Here is a 17420-nt window from a genome sequence, read left to right as displayed (position 1 = left end):
CACAGGCTGCCTCAGCATTTGCTGTGGGATATGGGACAGTTCCAATCCAGGGCCCAGTTACAAATAGAACTATGCCTACCCTACTAAGCCTACTAATACAGTATTTTCAGCTTTAGATGTGTCATCTAATTTCTTATCAACATGAGAGTTGCTTCTGCCCTATCCACTAGTTCAAAACCATCAGCAACCACCGATGAAGCAAATACCAGGAAATTTCAACCAAGAAAATGTGATCTTAGGCATCAGTTTAATGCTTTACACCAAGTACTGCCAGGCAATGCTTGTTAAAGAAACCCAGCAGTATTCTTGTCATTCCTGCAGAGCATCTAAGTGTCTAAAGATGGACTTGTAAAGAAAGGTTACAATTTAAATCCTACTGCTATGAACACAGACACAGGTCTGCAAGTATGGAGCTCAGAGTGTTGTTTAGATGAATTTCTCTGGAAAACAGTTAACAATTCCATTTCTGCTCCCCAGATATATCAAAAACTATGAACCAGTCCTGACAGTGTAGGAGTCCTGCAGCTTCATACAAAAATAAGATGGCAGTGAGCAACCTTTGCTTTAAAGATGAGGCATAGTATGTTTTATTACAGCAAAATCCTGATTGTTTTGATCCCAATAAATGAAGGATTTTTTTTTAAAGAAAAGGTAAAAAAACCCCAAACAAATCAGCAGACTATGGAAGATTTCAAGACCTTTATGTACAAATTTACATTGTTATATATTGCATGGAAAAAGTGTGTGTAGGGCTATACAGATGTGCACAGGTTTTGATGTGAATACATACAGAATATGACCAAAAGAAAAAGATTCCTCTCACCACAGAAAATGTTAAAGACATTTCAACTTTCATATAAAAGAACTAAAGCTCTCTGAAGAAGCCTCCCAACATCATCAGATATCAAAATGTTCAGATACAGCTATAGCACTACACAACTTCTGATAAGGGAAACAAAGTACTGAAGGATGTCCCTGTTTCAGTATCTGAGCTCAATCTATATTATTTCATCTATAAAGAAGCCCTTCCACATATTTAATTGAAAAGAAAAGTCACAACAAATGAAAAAAACCCAAATTTGATTACATGGGTATTGTGCTTTCTGAGAAAAATCCACTTGTTTGACTGCATTTAATAGTGGACAAATGAAAGCTGTAATAGCAGAAACCTCCTCAGCCTGCAAGTCAAAAGGTACTTGGGTGCCAGTTTAGAATTTCCCACACATGATGTCCTTTCACTATAGCTAGGATGAAGAATCATTATTATATCCATAAAAACACTTCACTTTGTGTAACCATCATAGTGAAAGACAAAAATGTATAGTGGAAAATCGAGGTCAATAGCAGCAGATTTTAAAGGAGAACTAGAAAGCCATCACTGCTCTATGGAGAGGCTGTGCTGAGAGGCCACTCACTAGTTAGCTAGAGGAGCTGTCCCTGTGTGCTAGACTTGTTCAGTAAGAAAGATGACGCACCTCTGTTTCGTGATCTGGACAGGCTGATTGGCCCTTTTCTGGCGTTCTTCTCTTGAGATGCTACCTGCTCTGCTTCTACTTCACTAGTCAGCTCCACAGTATTAGCTGCACTGTTCTTACTCCCCTCCTTCTGCATTATTCCATGTGAACCTGTGCTTCTGCCATCACCATCATCTACCATTCTTTTAATCACACTTAGTGTTTCTGAGGTATTGACTGCAGGAAGATCAGCAGTGACTGAGGAGTTGCCACATTCAATATGATTCTCATTTGTATTACACGCTGGAACCAGTGGTCTGGTTTCCTCTTCCTCTGCTTCTACATCATCATAGAGTTCAGGTGTGAAGTAGATACTTTCATCCTCTTCTTCTGCTTCTGCACATACATTTAAATTTGAAACTTCAGATTTCCTTGCTGCTGAAGGGAATGTGCTGCAGGGCTCAGCTTGAAGCTGTAGTTTGTTAGGAGGTTCTTCAGCAACTGCAGCCTCAGTAGTCTTAAATGAAAAATTGTTTGTCTGTAAACATGATTCTGGTACACTTGGCTCATGCTCTGTAATTAACAACGGCCAGCATTGATTCACGCTATCAGTAAGTTCACTAGTCCTGTTCACATTCTTTTGTTTGCTTCTAGCTGTGGACCTGCAGTTCTTGGCTGCAGGCAAAGGTGTTGAAGTCATTGGTTTGGAACTACAATGTTCTTCCAGAATCCCAGCATTAGAGCAATCACTTTGCTTTTCTCTCTCTGTTTTAGCTGCTGGCATTTTGGCTGTGGAACCCAGATGTTTCCTTCTTTGTGTTATGTGGTGGGAATGACTCTCTACTTCAACTTTCTGAGCACCTGCAAACAGAAAGAAAATAATCACAAAACATTTATTTTATGTCTTCTCCCTGTAATTTAAAAACAACATTTCTTTTTCCCAAAAAGGTGGAACTGCACATTTAAAATTGCTCCTTGAGTTTTTTTCCACAGGGAGTGGACATACCTTGTTTCATTCTTGCCTCAATGTTACTTGGCTGATTTGATGTTGTAGGATTAACCGAGCTGATGGTTGAAGCAAAATGAAGTTCTGAACCCAAATTTTGCTCCTCACTTTTAGCAGGGACATCTGGTGACAGGTGAATGGTTGCATCTTGTTGAGAGGCTTGTGACAGGTCTTTCGAAGGTATATGGGGAAATTCGCTGCTGCATTCTGGTGAACAATCAATGCCTTTCTGGTTTCTGAGAGCAAAAGCATGCAAGGATTCAAGTGCACTACCAAAATTCTGATGGTGCTGGATTTGCTGACGAATCCACTTTGATAATCCTAGGGAAAAGAAAGAAAAAGAGAATAAAAAGAAGAGAGTATTACTAGAAAAACTGCATCATGTCTAGCAGTTATTTCAGATCAGTAAACACCACCCTAATACTGACAATACTTCCACATATGTATAGAGAGATTCATAAAGATTTCAAGCAAAGCCAGCCAATGCAGGTCTTCCTTTCTTGGGCTGGAAACTTTTAAATATTCTTTTAATAACAATTCAAATCAAGCCAAACAAAACCAACATAGAACTTGATTCCTTTCCAGGGCTGGGAACATGTAAATATTCTTTTAATATCAATTAACAAAACCCCAAAGCAACAGAGAACTTGATTCTTTGAAGCTTTACTCTTTAGAAAAGGTATTAATCTTTTCAAGTCTTGAATCTCTAAATTATTTGTATTGCCATGTGGGTTTCTAGTGTCTAGCTAGATAATTTAAATGTATTGTTGGTACAAACAGACATTAAGGAACAGCAGACTTGTACTGCAGCAGCTGAGCTCCACCTGCTGACTAAACCACAGCATCATCTGTTCCCAGCACTCTGGCCATCTCTTTTAAACAGGGCAGGACCGAAGAGACACAAGCAACTGCTTTTTAAAATGTTTATTTATTTATTAAGGTAGTGTGCATGACCTGTTTTATGTTATCTGCCTCTCTTTGTAGCCACTATAAAACTACCAACAGAAAATACTTTCTGCATATTGAGTGTTTGGTGGTTCCAACTGGCACAACCTACAGCTGTTTTTACCTAAACAATCAGAATGTTAATCTCAGACTATCAGCTTCAATCAGTAAAGCTTCCAGGGGCAGATAAATCCACTTACATCCACTAGAGACCTACCCAAAGTCCAAATGAAAATCCAGTAACTATTTTTTAACCCATCCATATATACATAGGCACACACATGTATTAATATGTTATGCATATGCAAAGATTATGAGTCCTTAACCATGCAGCAGATCATATCCTTGGCTCAATCAAGAGGAGTGTGACCAGCAGGGCAAGGGAGCTGTTTCCTCCCTTTTACACTGCTCTTGTGAGACCCCACCTTGAATACTGCATCCATTTCTGGTGTCCCAATCATAAAAAAGACAGAGTTGCTGGAGCAAGTCCAGAGTAGGCCAAAAAAAAAAAATGACCAAAGGACTGAAGCACTTCTGCTATGAGGATAGGCTGAGGAGTCTGGGGTTGTTCAGCCTGGAGGAGAGAAGACTCTGGGGAAAACTCAGAGTTGCCTTTCAGTACCTGAAGGGATCCTACAGAAAGGCTGCAGGAGGACTTTTTAAAAGGGTGTCTAGCAATAGGACAAGGGGAGATGGTTTGAAGCTGAGGGAGAATACAGCTAGACTGGTTGTTAGGAAGAAGTTCTTCAGTACAAGGGTGATGAGACTCTGGAATAAGTTGCCCAGGGAGGCTGTGGTTGCCTCCTCCCTGGGTGTGTTCAAGGCCAGGTTGGATGCAGCCTCAAGCAGCTGAGTCTAGTTGAGAGGCATTGCTGCCAGTGACAGGGAGGTTGAAGTATATGATCTCTGAGAGCTCTTCCAACCAAAGCCATTCTATAATTCCAGGTCCCATTTTAAGAAAGAAATATCAAATTCTGCACAGTGAAATTTCTATCATGTTATCTGTACATCCAAAAGTTGAAAGAAATTGAATTCACTGAACATTGGTATCCACACATTACAGGGCATTTCATGAGCTAGCAACACCCCAGGGTACATCTGCAGAACTCTCAGCTTCAACTGCATGATTTGACTTTGATGGATACATTTCATTAGGACTTCTTCTACTCACCTCTATTTGAAGAATCATATTTCTGTCATCTTGATTTTTTAAATTTCTCACTATTTATGTAACATTAGGAACTCTCCCACAAAAGACTTCTAGAGCTTACCAGATATATACTTATTGGGGTTATTCCGGAAGCGGTCATCAACTAAAATAAGTGCACCCCAGTCCTTCCTGTGTCTTATACACCTGTAAGTGAGCAACAAAAACAGTGTAGATATAATTATATGGGGAAAAAAATGAGTGTCAGGAGAGGGGGAACAGGCTCTGCTCACTTGCTCCCTATGATAGGACAAGGAGCAGTGGATGTAAGCTGCAGCACAGGAGGTTCCACCTCAACACAAGGGAGAACCTCTTTCCTGTACTGGTCCCAGAGCACTGGCACAGGCTCCCCAGAGAGGCTGTGGAGTCTCCTTCTCTGGAGACCTTCAAGGCCTGTCTGGATGTGTTCCTGTGTGACCTGAGCTAGATTGTATGGTCCTGCTCTGGCAGTGGGGTTGGACTTGATGATCTCTTTGGGTCTCTTCCAATCCTTAACATCCTGTGAGCCTGTGAACAGGGATTGCAGTGAGCCACCCAGAACATGCGAAAATGTACAGGATATGTTTTCCTGTTTCCTATCAAGACATCTTTAAGAAATAGATTTCTTGCAATTTCTCTGTTTTTCATTGCTTTAATAAACATTCTTTTAGCTCATTGTTTCAATGAATGATGCCCTCTGCAGACACGTCCCACACTCTTAGAAGCAGCACTGCGAGCAATTCAAAGCACAATTGTCACCTGGCCACACACACCATCTGTTATATTCCCAAAGGCTGCTACTTCACTTCACAGACTTGTGTTTCTTCATATAATGTAACAGCCCTGAATGGAGAGGGAAGTGCCAGACTGAAGACTGTCAAGCTTCTGCTCACTTCCAGCCCCGCAGGCATCTTTGCAACATGAAGCTTGCCTCTCTACTGTAGAACTTGGTAGCAGCAGAGTAACTTATAAAAATAGTCATCACATGCTGTCATCCATCACCAAATCTCCATTTGGCAAGGCCTCAGTCTAACAGTAATACCCACAATTTCTACATTTATGTCAGAACTGAAGTCTGTTTCCTCCATTTGAGTCCAGCCTAGCATGGTTTCATTCAAGTGATAAATTAAACAACAAGCAATTTGCAATAAAACTGGGTTTAAGTTAAAGCCTGTTTCACAGAGACAAAACTTCAAACTAATTTCTTTCTATGAGCATTCCACAACTTGATTAGATTTTTCTTAACAAATTTTAACCAATACTCTTTACTCATCAGAGGAATCAAAGAAATGAGACCTGGAACAAGGATCTATTAGAAGATTTTACTACTGCAGGCTTTTTTCTCCCTGTGTCCCTGCCCATGGCAGGGGCTTTGAACTAGATTGTCTTTAAGGTCCCTTCCAACCTGAACCAGTCTATGATTCTATCATATAGGTCATCATGTTTGTATTAGGTCTAATTCAAATAGCAAAAGCCTCCTAAGTTGATGTTTCTCTTATCTATAGACAGACACAGATTTATGCCAGATGTATGGCATCTATGACACACACAGATAGCTGTCAGCCAGATCTGTCTATGCTAAATTTTGCTAAATATGGATGAATTAATCCTATCCTATTAATAAAACTGGGAGTGGGGGCAATTTTTTCAGTTGAGAAGTAAGCTGTACCACTGCTTTGAGACCTGGAAAGAGATCAGTGAGCGTGATAATTGAGTTGACCTTTTGCAAAGGTCTGAGAAAATCCCCTGCTATTTCTCTCTTTCAAAAATACTTGTAGGCTAAACATCAAACAACTGTTCTGAGCCCACCAAGAGTGTGAACAATTAGTACATTTGAAAAGACCTAAGAATTTTCCTTTTAGTTGTAAGCTCAGGAACTATTTGTCTGGGCAAATGCTTTCCTGTCTGTATATCTGGACTACATGCACTAAAACCTGCAACCAAAGTGAAGTGCATGCTGACATAAAACAAAACCCCTGAATTGTAACAACTTTGAGATGCACAACAGACTGAAATCCAGGAAGTGCAGAATAGCTGAAGATTTGATTCCTGCAATACAAGTTTTGTGGCCTGACTTATCTCCAGTGAGGAATTAATCCTCAAAGATATCACCCAGAAGTTTCTCAAATGTATATTTTGGTAGTGATGTCCACTTCACCTTACCTTCCCAGGGCTTGGTTCAGAGCCCTGTAAGCTTGAATTTCATACCACTGACTGCCTGGTAAAAGGCCTCTTGCAATTTTGTGCTGGTCATTGTACTTCCTCTTTAATTCAACCTAAAAGAAATCACAAAATACTGGATTTAATGATGATACTGAGGAAATATTCTAAAAGGGGGAACCAAGTAAACATTGATAAAGTGAGTATGTAAAAGGTGCTTCAGTGTTTCAACTGTGCATTTTGCATACTAACCAATCATGGCTTTTATCCTTCTAAAGTTATTCTTAACCTGATCCATTCCAATCATTTATTTGTAAGAGCTCAACAACCACACACTTATCCAAATCTCTGTGTGGACATGAGAAGGATAAGCTGTTCAAACAGCAAAAAACCCAGACACAAGCACATGGACTAATGAGACCACAGTTTTATTTCCTCCTCTGGAAGCTAACGATACAATGGGGATGTTTATCCTATATCACAAATGCTGACTCCTCATCTTTTGCTGGGACCAGACCACACTTTTCTCCAGTGAGGGTTAAGCAAATATAATCTCTCCTTCTACAGAAGCTAAGGAAGTACTTTAGAGGCGAAGCACCCTTGCCAAAGCACTAGCAGCCAGCAACACCAACTCTAATTCCTAGCTTGGCACCACCTTCTGTGGTTTGGAAACAAACTTTTCACTGGCTAAATGTGAAGCAAGGCAGCAGCTAAGGTCTGCAGGCCCAGGGGCTGGCATAGGGCAGAAAAGAGCACACTCTACTTCTGTTTAGCAAGGCTCTCTCCCTGCTGCTTCAAAAACAGATCTGATATCAACTGCAAAAGAAATCCCTCTGCCTCCCTCTCTAATCATATGGATAGCTACACATACAATGCCTGACCTGAATCTGAACAGCACTTTACTTTGGACATTAGACAACACTTCCAACATACATCAAAAGGATTTATTATTATTTGGAGGATGGACTGAGTTTTCTCTTCTGCAAATAAACAAACATAAAACTACACCAGAAAGGGTCTTTCTGTTGCTCTTTTGTACAGTATTAACCTTTCTAAACTGACAAGTGAAAGGACACGCTTCAGGAGAGAAAACAGCAGACTTCTAACCTCTTCTGACAGGTAACTTTCAAGTTGCATTTGGATAAGAAATTTTATTTTATGTACTTATGCCCTTTAAATTGCCTGTCAAATTTACAAATTCAATCTTTACAGCCAGAAAGTAAATTCAGTTTGATTTCACAGATTTAATATTTGTTCCAGTCACTCAGGATTTATTGACTGGCATGTGAGGTCTCCTCTGTAATTTTCAAAACAGAAAACTGCTCCTTCTGAACATTTTATGAAGATTAAATCCATTCCTTAAAATAACTCCAGCACATCTGTGCATTTCTATGCATGGGAACACTACCTGGAGAAACAGAAGGGTACTCCTCACCATTTGAAATGAGGTGTGATGGTGGAAAATGTTATTGAGATCTTTAAAACATAACCATACTCCTGTACTTCCTTTGCATTTGTCCTCTACTCTTAGTAAGTTAACAAATTACTTCCTCTTTTGTAGAATTTCTGTTACCAGTAAGATTTTGGCCAATTGCAACAGATGTACCTTTATCACAGGTTCTTACTTTGCTACCAGACTGTTCAAAATAGTAATAGAATCAGCAGTTGTGTGTCTTACACTGATAAAAGTTACAGCACTGAATTGTGTGCCCAAACCCCCTGAAGAAGCAGGAGTGCAAACCAGTCAGATCATTTTGCACCTAGAGGAAATGGCCTGAAATTTTGCCAGAGGAGGTTTAAGTTGGATATTAGGAAATATTTCTTTCCTGAAAGAGTGGTCAGGCTGCCCAGGGAGGCAGCAGAGCCACCATCCCTGGAGATGTGGAAGAAACATGTGGACATGGCACTTTAGGACATGGCCTAATGGCCATGGTGGTGCTAGGTTAATGGCTGGACTTGTTGATCTTGGAGGTCTTTTCCAGCCCAAACAATTCTGTGATTATTTATTGTATCACTTTGTGAATAACACACATCACTTTTGTGTTCTTCCAGCACGTTAGTATTATGCAAGTGTTTATTGTCACAAACAGTGACATTTCATGACTCAACCTAAAAATCCATATTCTCCTGGTTTAAGCATGTCATGTGTCTTGAAAACTTATCTTTTCACAAGTTCACAGGATGTTAGGGGTTGGAAGGGACCCAAAGAGATCATCAAGTCCAACCCCCCCTGCCAGAGCAGGACCATACAGTCTAGCTCAGGCCACACAGGAACAAATCCAGACAGGCCTTGAAAATCTCCAGAGAAGGAGACTCCACAACCTCTCTGGGGAGCCTGTGCCAGTGCTCTGTGACCCTTACAGTAAAGAAGTTTCCCCTTGTGTTGAGCTGGAACCTCCTGTGCTGCAGCTTACATCCACTGCTCCTTATCCTATCCCAGGCAGCAAGTGAGCAGAGCCTCAGATATTTATGAACATTTATTAGATCCCCTCTCAGTCTTCTCCAGATTAAAAAGCCTCAGATCTCTCAGCCTCTCCTCATCAGGCACTGTTCCAATCTCCTAATCATCCTCGTAGCCCTCTGTTAGACTCTGTCCAGCAGATCCCTGTCCCTCAAACTGGGGAGCCCAAAACTGAACACAGTACTCAAGATGAGATCTCACCAGGGCAGAGCAGAGGCAGATGAGAATCTCCCTTGATCTGCTGTACGTTCAACTTTAAAAGGGCTAGCAGAAAACAAACATTCTTTTTTCTCACTTAAATGATCATGCCTCAGCATGAGATGACAACTTACATCGCTGAGAGTTCAGTTTGCATTAGAAGTCTGCTAAAGGTAAAAGGCCAGGGCATGTCATTTTAATGCAATCAGAATCTATTTCATTGTATAACTCTTACATTATCAAGCATCAAATCAACGCCCAATTCAAAATGACATGGTACATATGTGAAAAAGCCAGTCCCTCCTGCTAGCAAATATCCTAAATGTGCAGTAAACCACAGGCTAGAAGGGATTAGTTAAAATGTCAAAAGACAGCCTTTTACCTGTTCATCCTTAAAAATATACTCTTAGCTATCAGGCATGCTTTACAGACAAATAGCTTCAGCAAGCAGCAGCAGAAGGCCTGTGGCAAGCTCTGCCATCTTGTAGCTGTCAGAGAGATTAGTCTTTGATCTATCTGGGAGGTCATGGTCACATTCACATTAACTGGAGTCTAACAACATTATACCTGCTAACCGCTCGTTCTTTTAACGCTTAATTAGTTAGACATCCTTCACCCTGGAATATTAACTGAGAGATAGCAACACACACACAAAATCTTCACAAATTAACTTTGCTTTTTACATCTTGGAAAAGTATTTCGAGGCAGTTCCTGTAGATTTCAAAGGAACTGAAGTGTATTTTTCAATCAGAATTAGCAACACAAGTTTTACTTTGATGCAAATGACATTAAGTGACACTCAGTAGAGCAGCACGTTTTAAGTGCTTGATAAATCCCCAAAAATCTTACCTGTGGTAACATTGCTTCACAGGAAGGAACCCAAACTTACTCAGAATTCAAGTGAGACATGAGTACATAAACTGGATTGACACAAAGCTCAGGAGACTAAAAAAACTAGAGCTTGGGTTTGAGTCAGGAAATACCTTGCAAAATTCACATGCAGAAGCCTTGTTTACAACAGGCCAGGCTGGAGCGGATTGCGAATGAACAAAAGCATGACTACATGTAACAGCAAGGATACAAACAGCAATCAGTCATGAGCTAATTGTTTCTACAGAAAACCCAATGGCTGGACAATAAAATTAGAGCACCATTTTCTCCTTTAAATTGAGTTCCTTCTGTAAAAAGCCTCTCCTTGTTTTGCGGTCATAATTGCAGCTGAGATAAGGAAATTTGAAACCATTTCAGTATATTTTAGATATCTGCACAGCATCCTTCATGCTGATTTACCTGCAAGGAAGTTTTAAGGAGAATGCATGAAATCTACAAAGAATAAAATTCTATTAATTACTTTCTTTAATTTTGCTTCAGCAAAAAGAAGCCAATCATCCAGCAGATACCCAGAATCATTTAATGTCAACCGAAAAACCAATATCTTAGACCTAAAGAGCAAAGCTTTGTAGGCCTGGAGAATGAACATTTTGGGCATCTACCATTTATTAGCTAGAATCTCATTTATCAGGGCCAGTACCACAATATGAAAGCTGAATGGGCTAAGCCACAGTATTATTTATTTAGTGCTATTTAAACCATCACAATAAGCTGTGTTTGGTTTAGAATTGGTAAGTGTTGAGATTTTTCTAGATGCATGACTTGACTTAACCCAATACAGTGCTATACTTTGCTTTTTAAAACCAACCAAACCAAAACCAAAGCCAGGCCTGTTCTTTGACATCACTTCACAAACATCTTCACTTCTCTCCTATTTTCTCTGGTAGATTAAAAACGACTTCCAGTTTGTAACCTCTGAGATTACAACCTAGATTACCCAGAAACTGATTAATACAATGGCACTACTGTGAGTAGTTAAATGGAGCACACTCAGGTAAACCTGCATTTCTCTTTACATCAACTCTTAGCAGTGTTGTGACAGCCCAGGTTACAGACAACTCCTATAAGGAAAAAGGCAAATAAGCTTGGAACTGTGTCAATGCATGCACATGTGTGAGGTAGGTACATCTACATACACATGTAAACTCATGCCCTTCACTCCTCTGCACTCTCCTCTGTCTATTCTCCACGGAAATAAAAGTCAGAAAACAGAAATGTTCTCTGGCATGCCATTGACTTTTTTCTCTGCTTTTATGAGAGGAAAACATAACGTCCAAAATGCTTTAAAACATGCATCCGTGTTTAACATCTACTAATTCACCACCTCCTAAAAACAAATAACCAAAAAATACCAGGTGGTCATTCCCTGCTTCCATCCCCCCCACAAAGACATAAAAAGGGGTTTTAAGTAAATCTACCAAGCTAAAACATCTCCTGTGTCCAGTTAGAGTCTCTCTTCCACCTGAAACAGCAATAATTAGAATTCTTCAAGAACATATTTGCCATCTACTTTCCTCCTGATGATTGCCAAATAATCATAAAAGTGCAGGAAAATAAGAGACATGAAATCCCATTTCTTTTCTTTTACATCTGAAAATCCTTAAATGGAAGTAGCATTAAAGAGTGCAGCATGTACCTTTCCCCCCCTCACTTCAAAAGCAGTAACGATGTCTGTGAGATTTAAGACTAATGCACGTGCAAAGACCTGAGTGAGTCATAGAATATGCTTCAAACATCCTCTCTCCTCAGCAGGCCTACTAAAATCTGCATCTAGACACAATGCCTCAATTTATTGGCCCATGGGAAGAAGATACTATGGCAGGACCTCATCTTTAAACCCCTCACCAGGCATTTCAAATCTGTCCTAATACATACAAACCAGCATGAAAGAAGCAAATGTTTATAACTTCTGATTTATCAAACTATTTTCTATATATGACATTAATGCTATTCACAGAATCACAGAAACACCCAGGTTGGCAAAGCCCCTCAGGAGCACCAAGTCCAACCTAGAACCCTACTCTACAAGATTCACCTTAAACTACATCCCTAAGCACCACATCCAAATGGCTCTTAAACACATCCAGGGTTGGTGACTCCATCACCTCCCTGGGTAGCTCATTCCAGTCCCTGACCACCCTCTCCATAAAAAAAACTTTTTCTAATGCCCAATCTAAACCTCCCCAGCCTCACCTTGAGGCCATTCCCCCTTGCTCTGTCTCCAATTACCTGTGAGAAGAGACCAGCAGCAACCTCTCCACAGTGTCCCTTCAGGTAGCTGTAGACAGCAATGAGGTCTCCCCTCAGACTCTTCTGACTCAAACTAAGCAGCCCCAGCTCGTAAGGACCTTACACACCTACAAGGTTGTCACCAGACACTTAAATACTAAGTCTCTTCTGCTTTCACCCACAAATACTTAATTTCTATTAAAACCCCAACATAACCCCAAAATTGTGAGCACAGAAACATCTCATACACTTTAAGACATTATCAGCTGGAGACATGAGCAATACTTTGTACTGCTCAGTTATCTTCTAGATGCTCCGTTACCCAGTTCCATTCTCCATGAGTCTCTTCAGCAGCTGAATCATGGAGTTAAGCTGAACTTGACATCCATTGCCCTATCAATTCAAATCAGTATTTGAGCCTCAAAATGCTCAAATTAATATTTGAGCCTCAAAATGTGTGAACTTCAAAAAGCTTAAATTCATATTTGAGCCTCAGAAAGTTCAAATCAATATTTGAGCTTCAAAATACTTGAACTTCAAAAAAAGCTCAAATTAATATCTGAGCCTCAAAATGTTTGCCCAGAGAGGCTGAAACCCTCACCTGGAGCCTGGAGGCCAGGCTGGATGAGGCCTTGAGCAACCAAGTTTAGTTATGAGGCCTTCCTGCCCATGGTGGGCAGGTTGTAGTAGATGATCTCTAAAGTCCCTTCCAACCTGAGCCATTCTGGAGCAGCGAAGCAGCGCCACCACCTTACGCAAAGCTGTACTTCTCTCATTTTGAATTCACAAGGTATTTTATGACCAAGTATTCTCACTCTTAATCCCAGTGTTAGGGAGAAGGGAAGCTTATGTAAGGTTGTAACCACTGAACACTTTTAGCATTGTCAGCTACACCATGTGGCATCTCCGAGATCTGGAAGCTTTACGGCTTGACAAATCTTGTAGCACATTCACCCCAGGCCCATCTACTCATCTCAGCCTTGTAAGCTTTGAGGGACTGTGAACAAGTGACTTGATTAAAATCTAATGCAACCAAAACTCTTCTCTGAAGAGAAAATTCAATCCATTTCCAGTGAAGCAGAAGTGGAAAAAAAAACCCAAACAGCTTCCCTTGAGGTACAAGGCTGCTGCATGCACTCGGTGCTACTGCGTCTAAGGTGAAGTGGTAAGTGTCAGTCATCCTTACAAATCCCTAAGGTGATAGCTTCACTTTTAAAGCTTTCAACATACTTTGACAGTGAAGTAAAAACTTAAAGGTCAACACTACTTGCTAAGGACAAGATGAACACAAGAAAATCACTTTGATTTTTTTTTAATGGATCAGAAAAGTAAACTACCCAATGTAAAGAAAAAGTTTTGATTTGCTGTACTATTTATCCACAGGCTTAACTTGCAGATATAATCAGGGATGATTTCTGTGATCTGTGCCAACATACTGACATCAGCCTTGCACCAGCAGAAGAGAAATGCCAACCTCTGGTCTTACATGTGAAGCTGAACTTAAATGTTACCTTTCTGAGCTACAGCAATGCTGTGTTCCACAGGATTTTGCAGCTGATTCCACAAATGAAGCCTCTGTCATCAATAGTATTTTTTTCTTAATTAATATAGTTTCTCTAGGATGGCTTTGAGTTTTTATAACCATTCTTATTTCTGGAAAAGCATTAAAGGTATCTCACTGCTTCACACCGATGTAAGAAGTTGTCAGACCACCATATACTGCCTGTGCTGCTTGGGTTTTTTTATAACACAGGTAGCTGCACCTCCTGACTCTTTCTTTTGGAGAGAAGAGGGGAAAAAAAAAAGTGATGGAGATTTGCACCATCCAGCCAGTCATCTTGTTACGATGTGATGCTGCACACTGCATCACCCCTCAGTAAGCAGTTTCACAGCAGACTGCAATAATTTAGTGTACTGCTGCAAGACAACACTGGCTTGGTAATCCCAACATTCAGAAGCACATTGTCTCCATAATTGCTATTTAACATCCAGAGCCTTGCTGCATAATGCTGTAGTAGCAGTGCTGCAAGTATATTTCTTATTTATACGTGGTTTGTTTCAAAAAGCTCCTTTGCAATTGAAATACAAAACAAACTTGGCTATGAAAGGGGGCATGGGAGCACGTGTGATAAGACTGAGAGAGGATCTAATAAATGTTTATAAACATCTGAGGGCTGGGGGTTAGGAGAGGGAGGACAGGCTCTGCTCACTTGCTGCCTGGGATGGGACAAAGAGCAATGGATGGAAGCTGCAGCACAGGAAGTTCCATCTCAACACAATGGGAAACTTCTTTCCTGTAAGGGTCCCAGAGCACTGGCACAGGCTGCCCAGAGAGGTTATGGAGTCTCCTTCTCTGGAGACTTTCAAGGCCTGTCTGGATGTGTTCCTGTGCGACCTGAGCTAGATTGTGTGATCCTGCTCTGGCAGGGGGTTGGACTCGATGATCTCTTTGGGTGCCTTCCAACAGCTGACATCCTGTGATCCTCTGTGTGTGTGTGTGTTCGTGGGTGTTTATGTACAAACACACACTGCACTTCCACCCTGGTCAATATTTCCCTCTCAGAGAGCATTCAATAAGTAACACACCACGATATTCAGCTTCCATGTAAAAGGCCCACAAATGTTTTTCTGCTCTCGATTTTACATTTAGAATTGTTTTGGGTTTTTTTACAGTAATGAAATGAAGAATAAAGCCAAAGCAGCTCAGGTTAAGTAGCCACTGACAGAGACAACCAAAACAAGAAAATCAATCACTTCTTACCAACAGTAAAACCACACTGACAATGCCAGCACCCAGGGTGTGCTCAAAGCTTTCATAGTGAATATCAAACTTGAATGGAAAGATGTGGCAAAGTTGCTCAGAACATTCAGCCTACATACAACAATCAATACCATCACAGTCAGTCCTCTATCTAAAAGAAATTCTCAACTTCACAGAGAATTTTCAACACCTACTAAAGATAAACACAATGATGTCCCCATAAAACCTTTTTTTTTTACCTATACAAGCTGGCCCACACTTTAAAACAAGGTTTTGAGTAAGTGAATGAAATTCATACAGAGCCTCCTGTGTTTGTAAATTCAGGTTAAGCATCCACAATAATTTCCTCAGAAATGTTTCTTTTCTTAGAATACAGCAAGCAAGAAATGAATGATTTCAGCCACCACTTATGTAGCACAAGATGCCTTCTCCTTTCACTGGAGAAAAAGCATTACACTTAAAAACTGTCACAAGGACTTCCTTTAAATATTTGGAGGAATGTTATTATTCTGAAATGTTGGAAGAATATAAGCTCATGGATAGTGAGAACATTGGGTGATTCTTCATTTTTGATATACTGGAAATATATCCAAATTATTATATATTGGAAATATATATTGGATATATTTAGAAATATTGGATATTTCTTCATTTTCTATTACCTAGGAAGGTTGGACAAGATGACCCTCGAGGTCCCTTCCAACCTGGTATTCTATGATTAAAATAGCTCAGTTTGTTGAGCTCTCAAGACAGAAGAGATAAACTTCAGCCAGATAGCTGCAAACTCCCTCCATTGTAAAGTTCCATATAGCCCAGAAAACTGCCACTGAAATGATGTCTTCCACCACGTTTCACAAATTCTGTTGCTGGAAACAATAAAGAAGTATCTGCTGTGGTAGCTCCCATTCACCCTGCAGCAGGTAGAATGAGAAATACTGCTCATTAATGGCCAACTCAGCTACAGCTCCCCAGCAATGGAACTGCACAGAAATTCCTGCCTTATCGAGTTTATTTTCCTTGCACTTCTTACTGACGTGAAAGAGTCTGACTGCATTTTCCTCTGCATTCTGGTCAAGCTCTCTTTGCTGTTCCCATGATTAAGTACACTCTACTGTACCACGATCAAAAGCAGCTGGAAAAGGTGGAAGTGAAGAAATGCTCTCTGGGAAAGTTAGCTTAATGCTTGCACTTCAGAGTTGCCCATTATCAACATTTCATAGCGAGTTTCTTTATTTCAGATCCCCAAGGTAAGAACAGTAAATTATGACTTGAACTAAACAAGTCACACTTGGCTTCAAAATCAGATTTTCCTACCTCTAGTTTCAGGTCCCAGAGGTGGGCAGAGGAAATCCTGGTCACAGCCAAAGAAGCCATTTTTGGCTCTGGAATAAATTTTCCTGCTTTACTTGAGCCAAACCCTACCATTGAGAGTACCATAGCTATAAGGCATACTTTAACTTTGCTTTTATATATTTTGCTTTAGCAATCTGATTCTCCAGCAGTATGAAACTGTTCTCAGTAACACAGAACTAGGGGGTTCAGCCTCTTTTTCTTAAATCCATATTGTTTATTATCAAGCACACCTCTGAGCCTTAATTATTTCATTCTCCCTAACACTGGCAGAGTGTTTTAGACTCTTCCCTTTGTGAAACAGAGCAAAGGCAGGAAACTATGTGCCTAAAATAATTTAAGGTAAACTAAGTGATACTCCTCAAAGATTCTACTGAAAACAATGTGACTTACAAAGGAAAGCAGCTACTTGAGGAGACTGAATGACTGCCATGTAGTGCCTGAAGTTGTGGCATATATTTAGCACAAACATATGGAGAAAATAAAATGGGATATTATACATCACACTCAACAGTGAGTTGCTTGTCTGGGTGAAGACTGATGGCTAGATCCAAAAGGCTACAATTCAAAATGTATAAGAGAAGTTAATTAATAGTATGTTAGCATCAGATAACATGTATTTGGGATTACACATCTTGTTCTGTCACATTATTTATGTTCTCTAATATTACAGTTCACTGGTATTAGCATCAAGTTACAAATCATAAAACATATTTAGAAAGCAGGTTGATCACAGACAAGTAATATTAGTGGAGATGAGCCAACATCAAGCTGCCAGC

General features: G+C 40.2%; 1 protein-coding gene across 1 annotated transcript in view; it reads right to left on the bottom strand.

Moving 5' to 3' along the window:
* Positions 1 to 684: 684 nt before the first annotated feature.
* Positions 685 to 17420, bottom strand: part of BRIP1 (BRCA1 interacting helicase 1) — a 59226-nt gene continuing 42490 nt past the window's right edge. The window contains exons 16-19 of the mRNA XM_064166782.1: positions 6755 to 6867; positions 4677 to 4759; positions 2461 to 2781; positions 685 to 2315 (exon numbers count right to left, since the gene is read on the bottom strand). Of these exons, the coding sequence (XP_064022852.1) occupies positions 1423 to 2315; positions 2461 to 2781; positions 4677 to 4759; positions 6755 to 6867 (1410 nt within the window). The 3' untranslated portion in view covers positions 685 to 1422. The remainder of the gene's footprint in view (positions 2316 to 2460; positions 2782 to 4676; positions 4760 to 6754; positions 6868 to 17420) is intronic.

This window comes from Pogoniulus pusillus, chromosome 27 (genome assembly GCF_015220805.1).
Source record: "Pogoniulus pusillus isolate bPogPus1 chromosome 27, bPogPus1.pri, whole genome shotgun sequence".
Taxonomy (NCBI): domain Eukaryota; kingdom Metazoa; phylum Chordata; class Aves; order Piciformes; family Lybiidae; genus Pogoniulus; species Pogoniulus pusillus.
The sequence above is the reverse complement of the archived record's forward strand: the minus strand, read 5'-3'. Positions and strand labels throughout refer to the sequence as shown.